The sequence below is a fragment of the Phlebotomus papatasi genome, chromosome 2, assembly GCF_024763615.1.
Source record: "Phlebotomus papatasi isolate M1 chromosome 2, Ppap_2.1, whole genome shotgun sequence".
Taxonomy (NCBI): Eukaryota; Metazoa; Arthropoda; class Insecta; order Diptera; family Psychodidae; genus Phlebotomus; species Phlebotomus papatasi.
This window is the reverse complement of record NC_077223.1, coordinates 104,183,159-104,198,039: the sequence shown is the minus strand read 5'-3', so window position 1 is coordinate 104,198,039 and position 14,881 is coordinate 104,183,159. Positions and strand designations below refer to the sequence as shown.

Here is a 14,881-nt window from a genome sequence, read left to right as displayed (position 1 = left end):
TTGGTTTGTAGTCAAAAGGAACAATTTCATCTGAATAGCAAAACGTGGGGCAATTTCATACAAAAAAGGGGCACTTTTTTGAAGAAAAAATCAGTCTCTATTCAATGTATAAAATACTAATAAATATCAATTAACATATTAAGTGTTTTTAAGACTTAAGAACATGAAAATATAACTATTTAGGAATTTTTATTTAAAAAAAATTACTATTATTTGTTTATAACCTATAGAACATAAGATGTTGTCAAATGTTCCATATTACTTCTTTGATTTTAATGACAAACGTAAGATTTTTTTAAGGGTTACGACTTGTGTGAATATAAAAAAATGTTATATCGTTTTATAAATTATTTTTTAGTGAATAATTTAAAAATAATACTTTTTTACTTAAAAATTCTTAAAATAATAAAAAAAGTTGAAAATTTCAGAGGTTAGTTATTTTGAAAAATTATTTTAAAAAATATTTACAATTCGTGAAACCTGAAAAACGTTTAAAGTTAAAAAAATTTCTTAATTTTTAAATATTCTTTTAATAACTCTTTTGTTTTTTATATTAAATTTCGGTCTTTTCAAGACTAATAACTTTATCGAGGTCTCTCAGTATGTATTTTGAAATGTTTGAAATTAAAATAGTTAAATATAAATAAAATGCAGAAAACTGTTTTAAAAAGTTGTCTTAAACTACTGCCACTCACGCATTTTCAGAATGAAACTGTCCCAGCCTCCTCTAAGTTAGTTCACAAACTGTTTATTCTTTTTTTCTCAGTCTCATAGGAAAATCAAAGAAAATTCACATTATTTGAAGGCAAGAACGTTCGAAGGGAGAGTATTTTCCCCTACATCTAGCAAGTTATATATTCATAAAAAAATATAAATATAGGGTAAGTGTGCCAAATTTCGGCATAGTTGCGTGCAAGCGCCAAAGTCTCAAGTTTGAAGTGTAATATTTTAAATACAAATTGATTTTTGTTTTAAATTTTTCTTCTGAAAGAGTGTTGCTTGGAACCTTGTAAAAAGTTTATCGTCTTTATTTACTCTAAAATTATTCCTAATACATTTTAAAATGAATAAAAATGTAGACATAGCTTTGGTGGCCTATTTCGGCCACCTTCATTCTCATAGTTCCTTGCCCTTCAGGAATTCTTCCAATGCCTTTTTTACGTCATCTCGTTTGTCGAAGCTACATTTTTTGTTATTCTTTTGCATTGTATAATCTCTAGAGTATGTAAAAACTAAAAATTCATGGAAATTCGAGGAACAAGAAAGGTGGCCGAAATTGCAAGCTGGCCGGAATTTGGCGCACTTAGCCTAACGTTATCTAATCATAATATTTGAAAGGGGCGTGCGATAAAATTTTATGGGCGTGTCTTATTACTTACTTGATATGTGATTTTCTCAAGTTTCTTTTTGACCTAAAAGAAAATCCATTTTCACCAGCTAAACCAAAGATTGTTCCACCACCAAAGAGTCTAAGAGCACCTTTGGGGCAATCTGTAACAATTCCCTGCCAAGCTTCTGGATCCCCTATTCCGGATATCATCTGGATGAGGAACTTCAATGAAGTGGATAAAAGAGATCCAAGAATCCATGTAATGCCAAATGGAACTATTGAGATTGCCAATACAACACAAGAGGACTTTGGATCCTATGAGTGCATTGCCAGGAATATCATGGGTGAGACACATTCGGATCCAGTAAAATTGGATCCCATGGAGGAACGGGCAAGGTTGAAATTCATCGAACAACCCCAGAGTCTCTTTGTGGACACTCCAACTGCCATTGTTTTGCACTGTCGTGCGACAGGTGAGTTTCATTTTGTCACCCCCAAAAAACACCCCCCAATACCTCATAAATCTGATCCCCCCTTTTGTCCTGGTCATTCAATTGTTCTGACCATTCGATCTCTTGATTACATGGAAATTCTCCCTTTCCCAGGCGATCCGCAACCAAATGTTATATGGTCACTCAATGCAACTCCATTGGAATTATCCGTACGTCGACGTGTCTTTCCCAATGGCACGCTCTACATCCACCCATCCACCAGTGGCGATTCCGGAACGTATAAATGCGACGTCAGCAACAAATACGAAACCATTTCCTCAAGTGCAGAAGTCATGGTCGATGGTGAGTCTCTCTATTGCTATACAATAACTTCCCACTTGGGATTATTTCCAAAGATCCATACTCCATACAGCAAAACCTTGCATTGAATTTCGAGTGCTTTCATGCAGAATATGCCCTTGTAATTGATATAGTTGTTCCTGGGGCGGGATTTGGGGAAGAGTTTATTAATATTACAAATGTTAGGGCAAGAGATTCTCTCACAAAAGAATGATTTGGATAATAAACAGGGAAATTTCTTAAGGATTTGACCATAAAACATCCCATAAAAATTCAGTTTTATGAAAGATGATAATCAAATCTGAAGGGATTTCATCTGAAGGGAAAACTTACCAACAAATTTTATTTTTAAAATACTCCTAAAATTTCTTGACAGATTTTAGTTCCGTTTAATTAAGTTAAAAGTTAATAATAATAATAATAATAACTAGCTGAAGTTGATAACTTTATACATGGAATATTTAAAAGACTGAAGGGCATCTAAATCGTATTTTTATGATGTTTTAAAAAGCTCTATTTCTATTTCTTATTTTTATATCCCTGACATTTATAAAACGTTTGTTTTTGTTGATATAAAAAATGGAATATAGGATAAGTGTGCCAAATTCCGGCCAGCTTGCAATTCCGGCCACCTTTTTTGTTCCTCGAATTTCTATGAACTTTTAGACTTTACATACTCTAGAGATTATACAATGCAAAAGAATAAGAAAAAATGTAGTTTCGACAAACGAGATGACGTGAAAAAGACATGGAAGAATTCCCGAAGGGCAAGGAACTATGAGAATGAAAGTGGCCGAAATAGGGTACCAAAGCTATGTCTATATTTTTATTCATTTTAGAATGTATTAAGAATGATTTTAGGGTAAATAAAGACGGTAAACTCTTTACAAGGCTCCAAGCAACACTTTTTCAGAAGAAAGAATAAAAAAATCAATTTGTATTTAAAATATTACACTTCAAACTTGAGACTTTGACGCTTGCATGCAACTATGCCGAAATTTGGCACACTTACCCTAATAGCTCCGGCACACCTTTTCGATCAAGAAAATTTCATAAAAGTCAAAATTTACATCCCTTTCTTTCTTAAAGGCTCGGCATATGACTATCTTACTCTTTCACACTCTTCTTCTTATTTTTAACATCACACTAAATTAAATTTAGTTCAGTCCAGTTTTGAGACCGAAAGAATGGGATAGACATATGTAAATTTTTTTAGAAAGAAAGAGAAGTTAATTTTGATGTCATGATATTATACCCAGCTAAAAGGTGTGCCGAATGCATAAGAAACAATTTTAGTTATTAAAATAATAAAATTCGGTCAGTAAATAAAACAATTTTGGTCAGAGAAGAGGAACAATGCATAGCAAAGCAAATTTGACAAAGAATCAATTTTTATCAGAGAAATGGTCAATCGTGGTCAACAAACTAATCAATTTTTGTAAAAAAAAAATCAATTTTAGTCAGTAAAAAAGAGTCGGTAAAATTTCATTTGATTTAATTTCTATAAATTGACAAGGTGTGCCACATCCACAAAGAAAGAATTTGAATTAGTAAAATTATCAAATTTGGTCAGTAAATTAAACAATTGTAGTCAGAAAAAATGAACAATTTTGTTATGGCTCCGGCACACCTTTTAGATCGTGAGAATTTCATGAAGTCGAAATTCGGATCTCTTTCTTTCTCACACGGCTTCCATATGTTCATCTCATTCTTTCGCACTCTTCTTCTTCTTTTAAACATCACTCCAAATTGAATTTAGCTCAATCAAAATTGGAATGCGATAGAATGAGATAGACATATACAAAGCGTGTGAAAAAGAAAGGAAGACAATCAATTTTGATCAATAAAAAAGCAAATTGATCAATGATACGTTAATGAACTTATTAAATGTTATCAATATAAAAATAAATTTTGGTCAGAAAAAATAAACAATTTTGATCAGCAAAAGAGTCAAATACGGTCAGTAAATTAATCGATTTTGGTGAGTAAAAAAATAATAATTAGTAAATTTGGTTAGTGAAATTATCAAAATTGGGCAGTAAAACTATCAGTTTTGCTTAGAAAAAAATGAAAGATTTTGATCTGTAAAATATGTAATCGATATTGTTCGGCAAGATGGTAAACTATGGTCAGTAAAAGATTTAAATACGGTCAATAACTAATCAATAATAAATCAGAATCATCGGGTTTGATCAGTAAAATAGTCAATTTTGGTGAGTAAAAGAAACAAATTCGCTCATTAAATAAATCAGTTTTGGTCAGAATAATGGTCAATTTTGATCAGTAAAGAAAATAAATTTGCTCAGTAAATAAATCAGTTTTGATCAGAAAAGTGGTCAATTTTGGACAGTAAAGAAAATAAATTTGCTCAGTAAATAAATCAGTTTTTATCAGTAAAATATTCAATTTTGGACAGTAAAAAATCAAATTTTCTCAATAAATAAACCAGTTTTTATCAGTAAAATAGTCAATTTTGGTCAGTAAAATAATCAAATTTGCTTGGTAAATAAATCAATTTTAATCAGTAAAATGGTCAATTACAGTAAAGAAATCAAATTTGCTTAGCTAATAAATCAGTTTTGATCAGTAAAATACCCAATTTTGATGAGTAAAGAAATCAAATTTGCTCAGTAAATAAATCAATTTTGATCAGTAAAATAGTAAATTTTGTCCAGTAAAAAAAATCAAATTTGCTCAGTAAATAAATCAGTTTTGATAAAAAAAAATGGTCAATTTTGGTCAGTAAAGAAATCAAATTTGCTCAATAAATAAATCAGTTTTGATCAGAAAAATGATCAATTTTGGCCAGTAATGAAATCAAATTTGCTCGGTAAATAAATCAATTTTGATCAGTAAAATGCTAAATTTTGGACAGTAAAGAAAAAAATTTGCTCGGTAAATAAATCAGTTTTTATCAGTAAAATAGTCAATTTTGGTCAGTAAGAAAATCAAATTTGATTAGTAAATGAATCAGTTTTGATCAGAAAAACGGTTAATTTTGGACAGTAAGGAAAATAAATTTGGTCTGTCAATAAATAAGCCTTTATCAGTTAAATATTCAATTTTGGCCAGTAAAAAATCAAATTTTCTCAGTAAATAAATCAGTTTTGATCAGAAAAATAGTACATTTTGCCCAGTAAAGAAATCAAATTTTCTCGGTAAATAAATCAGTTTTGATCAGAAAAATGATCAATTTTGGCCAGTAAAAAAATCAAATGTGCTCTGTCATTAAATAAGCATTTATCAGTTAAATATTCAGTTTTGGCCAGTAAAAAATGAAATTTGCTCAGTAAATAAATCAGTTTTGATCAGAAAATTGGTCAATTTTGGTCAGTAAAGAAATCAATTTTGGCCAGTATAAAAGCAAATTTGCTCAGTAAATAAATCAGTTTTGATCAGTAAAATAGTCCATTTTGGTCAGTAAAGAAATCAAATTTATTCAGTAAATAAATCGATTTTTATCAATAAAATAATCAATTTTGGTCAGTAAAGAAAATCAAATTTGCTCAGTAAAAAAATCAGTTTCGATCAGAAAAATAGTTAATTTTGGCCAGTAAAGAAAATAAATTTTCTCAGTAAATAAATCAGTTTTTATCAGTAAAATAGTCAATTTTGATCAGTAAAATAATCAAATTTGCTCGGTAAATAGATCAGTTGTAATCAGAAAAATGGTCAATTTTGACCAGTTTAGAACATTCGAAGCAGTGAAAACTTTCTATTACTTTTAGGAAAGTACAAATAAAACTTAATTTGTTTTTGCTCTTACGAACTATTTGCCTAAAATAAATTCATTTTTTAGATTTAAATGTTTTACCGACTGAAATTGATTTTTAACTGATCAAAGTTATATTTTTCTGCTCATGTTTTCTCACCAAGATTTTTATTTCACAAACCAAAAATATTTTCTCTGAAAGAATATTCTTAATACATCTTCCACTTTCTTCGTACGAAAAGTATCCCAAAGTCATCCTGTTAAACATCTCATTTTTCCCCAAAAAAAAAGAAATAATAAATGTGTAAGTGGAATGAACGGGATGAAGGAAAAGTTTGTCGGTCGTTTTCTGCAGATCCATTGGGTGTTGGACAAGGAATATTGATTGATCCTGCAAAATTCACCTCTCTCGGTGATAAATTGAATGACCCAAATTTTGGGTTCTGAAGAGTGAAGTAAAGGAATGGATCAATTTATTTTTCATCAAAGTCCAGAGCGTGTCACAAAATTGAGTCTCGCAATTGATGACTTCACTTTCTCCCTTCTTTCTGCAATCTCTCTCTCACATTTTATATCTGCTAGTGGACCAATTTTCTCCCCAGGAATAATTACCTCTCGTTACGGTTGCACTTTTGATCAATAAAATGACTTTTTCCACACAATTTTCTTTCCATGCAGCAAAAGAGGAAATCACTTCTCATACTGGTAAACCCTTATTTATTGCAAGTTAATTACAATTTATTTAAATGAGTTTTTTATGTGTTTAATTATGTGATATGTTGTCAGATTCATAATGTTGTGCATGAGCCCCTATCAGTTTCTGGTTTAAAAAAAATTCTTTTGATGTTTTGAAAGCCAATTTTGGAGGGGATTTTGTTGAGTGTCTGTTGATGATTGGTTTTTGGGTGATGTTTTTTGGGGTAGAGGAAAATTATTAGAGGAAAATTGATGAAATTTAAGTAATTAAACCAACAAACATTTACCACACATGTTACACAAGAGTTTTCTCTGCTATTTTTTTTCTCACCAACCAGCACTCTTGTGTGCAATTAAACCTATATTATTTGCAATAAACTACACACAGAGTCCTCCCCTATACACCCTAATATATACACTAAAAGCCCCCCTCAATCCACTCTTCAGAATCATTTGAGCTTTACGTGCTTCTCGGGGAAAAGCACCCCCAAAAGTGCACGTAAAATGAATAAATTTTTCCACTCAAAATTATTATTGTATTTTTGGGGATTTCAGAGGGGGGAGGTCATGGGGGGCAGGATATGCATAAGACAAGGAGAAAATCCACAAATGCATATGTAGTGTGAAATGGGAAAGTTTTTCTCACCTAATCTAACTTCTCGGTAGTGAAAGAGCTTTTGTGGCAGTGGAGACGCCAGGTGGGATTTGTGATATGTTGAAAAGTTCCCAAAGTTCCCTATGGAAATGCGCAATTAATTTATATTATTATTATTAAAACATTTTCATTTTAGCTTAATAAATTTATTCCTTTTTTACGAAAAGAGTGGTTTTTTTTTTCAACAACCCATACTTTCATGTGTGTGAAAGTTTTCACCTCACATTAAAATGCGGAAGTTTTTCTTTTTTGGGGAGGAATTTAATAAAATAGAGCAAAAAAAGTATTTGGGAAAGTTTGGTGCAAAAAAAAAGACACATTATGTGAATGTTTGAAAGTTTTCTTGCTTGGTTTTCACTTTTTTGTTATTTCCAGTTGAAAATTTGTGTAGAACAACATTTTTTCGGTTAGAAGTTATGAATGAATATGTTAGAGAAATGTTATTCATAATTTCAATATCAAGTCCTTTATATTCAGCAACAATGTTGGTTTTCTGTTGTAGTGAACAGTCGGGCAATTTTGTATACTTATTGTGATTTCAATTTGCTTTCACGTCCGTAATAAGACAACAAAGTTTTTTTTTTTGGTATTGAGGTGACTAATAGTTTAGAATCTACTGAACCGATTTCATTTTTCATTAAGAGAAAGTTAGAGGTCTTTAAAAGAACTGACAATACTTTTGAACTTGCAAAGTTTGTAAAAGTAACACCAGAGGGAATGTTACCCTAAAAATGTTAGAATCCAGAAGACATAGGTTGGAGTAACCACTTATCGCCACTTTTAGGAAAAAGTGAAATTACTTGTATTATAACTTTTGACCCCTTATTATCAGATAACTCAAATTTGACACAAAGCTATATTGGGTCTAGATTCGTCAAAACAATTGTCCTACAATTTAACGCGAGAGTACCTAAAAACCTGATTTTTATTAACAATGCAAAAATAACCACTTCGTCGCCACTTTTTACCACTTTTTGCCAGTTTTGTAACCACTTCTCTCCACCCACTTGGAAAAGTTCAAACTCGATTATTTTGAGCAATATTATGCAAAGAATAAGGTAAAGTTCCCTCAAGTCGACAGGTTCCTCAAATCAACCAGTAGAGTTATTTATTCTATTTATTTACATTTGCATTATATTTGGCATATGATCTAACATTAATAGGTCAATTATTCCATAAATAAATACGAATCAGTGACAATTTTATAGAAATTCGTCATAAAAACATTCAAATATTGACCACTGGTCGAGTCGAGGAACCGGTCGACTCGAGGGCACTTTACCTTACATTCAGCATTTCATTTTCCTTATGTTCACCTTATTATTATTATTAAATGATTTTTGTTCACTTTTATTTGAGAAATCAAATTATTATATTATTGCAGAAAGTAAACAAGGTAGATTTGACAACTGAGATTCTATGAAGTGAAGTTAGCGTCGCCTATTGAAAAGCTATGGCGACAGGTGGTGAATCAGTTTTAGAATATTACCACTTTCCGACATGGCTCATTTTTATATAAAAATAATATAAAATGAAATATTAACTAACTCAATACAAATTTTATGTATTCGCCGAATGTAATTAAAAGTTCAATAGGCAAATTAATTATTCAAAAATTAAATTTTGTTCAATAAAAGTTTCATGACACTTACTATATTTTATGAGAAATATTGGATTCGATGCACTTGCTTAAAATATTCCTCTAAAAAATGCTCAAACATTTAAATTCAAAACAAAAAATTAGTGTTTTTCGACTCTATACGTAGCAGCAATAAAAATACAAGTAACTTTGCGGCTCATTTATTTCATAACTCGTGAAAAATAGCGATTTCAATATACGTGGCGAGAAGTGGTGAATCCACCCTATTGTAAATCGAAACAGATTTTTGCAATCCCTCTTCTGAATTTTATAGGAAATTTTATTAACTACATTTTGTCCAAAGTGTGAGATTAAAATAACCGAGATCTTGGAAAACGGACACAGTAACACATGGTAGTGGTGGCCCAACAAGGCTTCTTTGGGTGCACAGCTAAAGACCAACTGATTGTCTGCGAGAGCGTTATGCCAAAGAAAGGCTTGAGTGCTCCCTGCCCATATCCTTATTGGAATGCAAGCTCACTATATAGCGATAAAGATGCACACCATTCACCTCCCAGCCAAGAAGCAATTTTTTCTTAATATAGTCTTGCAGAATTCCCTAAGTAAGACAATATAGAACCAAAAATCTTTTTTATTTGCTTATAACGCTCTTGGTTCCATCACTGAGATTACTATACGTAAAGTGGCGGACTATTACAAATTTTAAGAGTTTCTATAGCAATTCTCACTTTAAGTCTTTTAAAAGTGCTCTAAAAGACTTGTGTAATACTTGATTCTATAAGGCAGCTATTTTGCTTCTTATGGGCACTCAGAGGGCTAATCCTAGGGACATGGCACCTTGTGTACCGAATCAGTCTTTAGGGATTCAAAATAACGGCACCGATACACCGCGAAACCGATACACGTCTTACAAAAGCTACTTTATTTTCCGGTACTCAAACTTAGTAAAAGGAGTGATTTAAGGTCATTATGCAGACAAAAATATATTTCTGAAAGTTAGATTTAGGGGTAAGGAAAATAAGGATCATATTGGTTCTGTGCGTAATTACCTTTCGAAGAGACAAAGCCACTCCAAAGTCAAGCCAAACCTATTCGAAAATCTATCGAAAGCCTAAAGTGCAAGATCATGTACTCGCCGCTTTAGCGCATATTGTCTTGCTATTTAGAATTTTGGTATTCTTGACACTTCAATCGCCAACAACGTTAACAACAATGTATAAATGTTTAATTTTACCCTTAAAAAGGTGTAAAATTAACATTAAAAAATGTTGATATATTTTTACACCTAAAAAGTGTTAAAGTTATGAGGAAAAAAGTCAATCGCACCCCCGTTTTTTCTCAGTGTTTAAATTGGGGTACCTTCGAAAATGGTCTTTTTTCTCCTATTTTTAAAAGGAATTAAAGCTTATCATACTATTAGGTGTGATTCCTTCTAATTATACCTATCTTAACAATGGGTTTGTTAAACTAAATATCACGGAAAGCTCCATTTCCGTTTAAAAATAGGCGAAAAGAGCCCATTTTTAAAGTTTCCCCGATTCAAAATTATCCCACTTTCCCCTAAGAATTTTCCAAAATTTAACAGGTCAACTTTTATATCCTTAGAGCTGAAAGCTCAACCTAAGAATAATTTTCGTTGTACTATAGATTAGCGTTACTCTATGTTTATAGATAAAATTAAACTAGAAGATGTATACATCTGCCAACATCCCAAATGGAAAACATTTCTTATTTGAAATTGATTAATAAAAAATAAAATCCTTTGAGAAATTAAATAAAATATTCACTTAGAAAATGTTTTTGGAGTTTGAATTATTTATATTTACTATGCTGAAATGTATTTAAACAACATGGTTAGGAAAAGCTAACCAAGAGAAAAATGTTCAAAATTCTAACCTCATTTTTCGAAATTGTTGTTTTCTCTATTTTATATTTAAAAAAGTTACCTTTTGTTTTTCAAGGCGTCTGATTGTCACTCCCATCTATCGATTTTTTCATAATTATTGAATGAAATGTGGCTTATGAACTGAAGTTTAATTTTAGAATTCAAATTATTCTAGAAAATTAGGGTTATTCTATATTTCAAAATTTGCTAGAAACGCCAGAAATTATCCTTAAAAAGTATGCTAAACGTATTTTGAATCCTTCTCTACAAAAGTATTCAATTTTAATAATTCGTGTCAAAATTTTCGCCTTGCAAAATACATACTACCTTTGAGGTTATGTTTAAGATAACTTCTTGGCTTAATACTCTGAAACAAAAGATTTGTAAAGCCATTCATTGAAAGTTTGTCAAAGGGATGTTCTTTTAATACTTTTACGTTTCCTTTCAGAATGCCAATTTGTTTTTTTTTTTTTAAATTTGGGATCCCAATATTATATTCAATTCCAAACGATTAAATTGCTTTTTCGGTCTTTGTCCTTACACTCTTCTGAGTAGGGGAAAGTGCCCATGCTTCGTACGATCCCAAGCGTCGTAATGACAAATTTTTCCTATGTTTCCCCTAGTTTTTAAAATATGTGTGCGATGAATCACATTTATTGATAAATATAACTAAAAATTTAGTCATTACGAAGCTTGGGATCGTACGAAGCATGAGCACTTTTCCCTACAGTAATTTCAGAAAATTACTACAAGATGAAATGAGGAGTTGTTAATTTTATTTTCAAGATTTTCCTAACGAACTCTCAGCTTTAATACATTTAATAAGTTCATGAGAAAGAAAATCAATGAAAATTCTTTACCATCTTACATTCTCCTCAATTACAGCGATTTCTAACTTTGCAGGTGAAAGATTTTCTTCACCCAAAAACACTTGTTATTTGTTTGTAAGCGTACAGTGATGATGTTTTGGGTGGAAAAGTTAAAAGAACATTTCTAGCCAGTTGTTACCAAACTATAACATTTCGTAGATGCTATAAAAGTACAATTGAAAAGTATTTTTCACTGACTTTTTGGCGAGAATAACACCTCTAACGAAGGTGGAAAATGAGTGTATTTACAAATTGTGCCATAGCTCTTTGCAAAGTAAAAAGTCGTATAAATTTAATTTGTTCCTTTCTCATCCTGGAAAATTCAGTGAAAGACCGGGTGTCAAAACAATTTTTAACTTGTATTCTTCTCTGAAGACTTTTTCTTATTTTTTTTCTCGTTCTTTTTTATTGGGAAGAAATCCACCTTTGATTATTTTTCTCAATGTATCTTATTGACTTTCCATTTCTCATCTCAACACTTTTACGGGTAATTCTTTGTGCGCTATATCTCAAGAGGGATTTTAGGTGAAAATTGTGTTTCTTCAGACACTTGATAAAGAGACGAGCTTTTTAGGAGGTGCTTTTGCGGAGAAGTTATGTGTAAAAGTTGATCTTAATTTTTGCCAACTTCTCACGACGATTTGTCTTGTGGATTTTATTGGATTTGGCAGTTTTTGTCCTTCCTTCTCATGTCAAGTGCGTATCTCAGGATGAAATTTTCAACCCTAGGAAAAAAAAGCATAAAGGACTGGAAAAGCATTTCATATTAGAAGTGAGGACAATTTTTTTTATTTATTTTTCTGCTTTTTGCTTTGTGATCCTTCTTCCCTGACAATTTTCATCCACTCAGCATCAATGGAAAATTGCCAGGAAAAAGGGCAGTTATTAGGAGGTAGATGAGCTTCAACATAACTCTAAAACATGGGATTCCTTTGTGAATTAATACATTGCCAGTTTACTTGTCTCTGGGTTCTTTTATACTTTCATACTCTCTCTCTAATTCTCTTGCTGAATCAAAAGAGTAACATGGGAACAAGAATTTAACACTGAATTCCTCCTGAAAATCTCTTATCCCTTGAGGATATCATGCTAAAAACAACATTATATTGCATTTTATGAGCTTTTTCTGTTTCATTTATTTAATAAATTATTCTTCCTCTTTTCTGATATAGTGCATGAAACAATAGACCACTTATTCAACTTTGGTAGAATAATAATTTCTTTGCTATCAAGAATTATTTTTGTTCTCTACAGTGAACACGGCATGTGATGCTCATTCAAACGAGGTCATTTTGGCTCTAAATCTCCCTTTCGAAATAAAAATCCCCCATTGAGGTTTTTGCAGATTCATTTTTTGTCTATTTTTCGGCGCATAACATTATTCACATAACTCTTTGAAAGTTCTGGTTATGTTCCTTTCATATCCCGAACAATTCAGCTAATTAATGCCGTTCTTTTTTGTTGTATCAGATATGTTTTTCATAATACATCTATGGAATCAATGACTTTGCCTAATTTTGTTCCTGTTTATTAATTAAATCTCGAAACATTTCGTAATGAAATAAGGTGAAAGGAACGCCTATTGACACTTTAAGAAGTCATGTTAGCACCTAACTCTATCATAAAACGTAGATTAAGGAAAAAACGTCATATTATTTACATTTTATTAGATACTTTAAAAAAATATTCAAGATTTTGACAAAAATATCAATAGGGGTTCCCTGTCGAAGAGGTGTTCCTTCGCCCCTGGGAAATCTGGCCGGCTTCCTATTTTAGCTAAGACACACTAAAGAGTTTATAACAGTTAGCAAATAGAATTTATCTCAGATGCGAACCACTAACATTCCGGAAATATTAATTTTACCCTGCTTGATCCGAATCCGGTGTAAATATTATGCTTTTTAGGTGTAATGGGTTAAAGTTATCCTTTTTCATGTTACTTTTACACTTAAAATGGTGTAAAATTAACATTAAAAAATGTTAATGTATTTTTACACCTCAAAAGTGTTAAAGTTATGAGGAAAAAAAATTAATCGCACCCTCTTTTTTCTCAGTGTAATTTCAGTTTAGCTTTATTTTTCTTAAAATTTAAAATCTAAGACAGAGAGATATCAGACGAAACACAATATCATTTTATTGTAACTTGCATCGTTTATATAGCCGCCTGGAAGTTACGACAGTATGCAGCATATCAATTGGTATTGTTTTAATAAGCGTCTTTATTTAACGAAATTGGCCAGATTAACTACATCCTTATTTCATCTGGCTAACATATTAAGTACCTATGAAATAATTTATTAAGCTCCTAACTCAATGACTTAATTTTAAGGAGTTGTTAAAACGTCCAACTATAAGGGAGACTGGGGCAAAAAGTCAGAAATCCAAAAATTTTAAAATTCAATATCTTCCAAGAGAAATAAGATAGCGGCTTAAATTTTTTTCCATAGATGGCCTCCATAGGTCTTCTTCAATGCCGTAACTTTCTTAAAATTCGAACAAGGAATTTAGAAAATAAAAAATATCGAAATTTTTAGCCCTATTTTTCAAATATTTTCCGTGCAGAAGATATCAATTATTAGATACCTATATTAAATTTGATGCACTGGTGAATATTTCCCAAATTATCTGGATATACTTTGAATATGAATCCGCTATCTATTTTAGAATTTTACAAAATTCTGTTCTCCAGAAATCCTTTTATTAAAAACGACCACTTGGGGTAAAAAGTAACAAAAGCTATGGAGCAAAAAGTAACAAAAAGCGAAACAATTTCTGATGTTCCACACGGTGAAATGAAACGTCAATGTTATGTGTCGCCGCTTGTTGTTTGCATTGGTCAAACGATTTGCAGTCTATTGTGTGTTTTTTTTCTAAAATATCTTGAAAAGCGCTTTTCTCGTTCAAATAGAGTAAACGTTGTTCTGCAAAGGTAGAGGAATAAATTTCCTATGAAAATATGTAATCTATATATTTTTTAAATTTGCGGAAGGCCTTGATTAATCGAATCAAAATGTGATAATATCCCATGCCTGTTACTATTTGCCCCAGCATTTTTGAGAATAATCACAAAATTACCTTTCAGAAAATAGCTAGATAAATATATTTCCTTACAAAATAGAAGAAAATGACTTTCACAGAGTTGTAGGGCGGTAAATTTCCTATAAAACTGTGCTAGGGGAATGTAGGCATGGTTCGCACAGAGTGAACCTTCAAACGATGCGAATTCTCTCTTTAATTGCAAAGAGCTGACCTACCATTTCTCATCTAGTTTCATGAAATTAATAATGATCTATCTTATGGCTAAGACATGACTATCTAGCTTTTTGCAAATAAAGAGAAAATT

At 31.3% G+C, this 14,881-nt stretch overlaps 1 protein-coding gene across 5 annotated transcripts in view; it reads left to right on the top strand.

The window, feature by feature from the left end:
* The window catches only part of LOC129800558 (peroxidasin), a 117,319-nt gene that overhangs the window by 93,399 nt on the left and 9,039 nt on the right, over positions 1-14,881 (top strand). For 3 of the 5 annotated variants that reach the window (XM_055845034.1, XM_055845036.1, XM_055845033.1), the window contains 3 exons: positions 1,438-1,803; positions 1,936-2,124; positions 6,512-6,538. In XM_055845034.1, the coding sequence (XP_055701009.1) occupies positions 1,438-1,803; positions 1,936-2,124; positions 6,512-6,538 (582 nt within the window). The remainder of the gene's footprint in view (positions 1-1,437; positions 1,804-1,935; positions 2,125-6,511; positions 6,539-14,881) is intronic. The other 2 variants (XM_055845037.1, XM_055845035.1) reach the window with 1 other exon arrangement.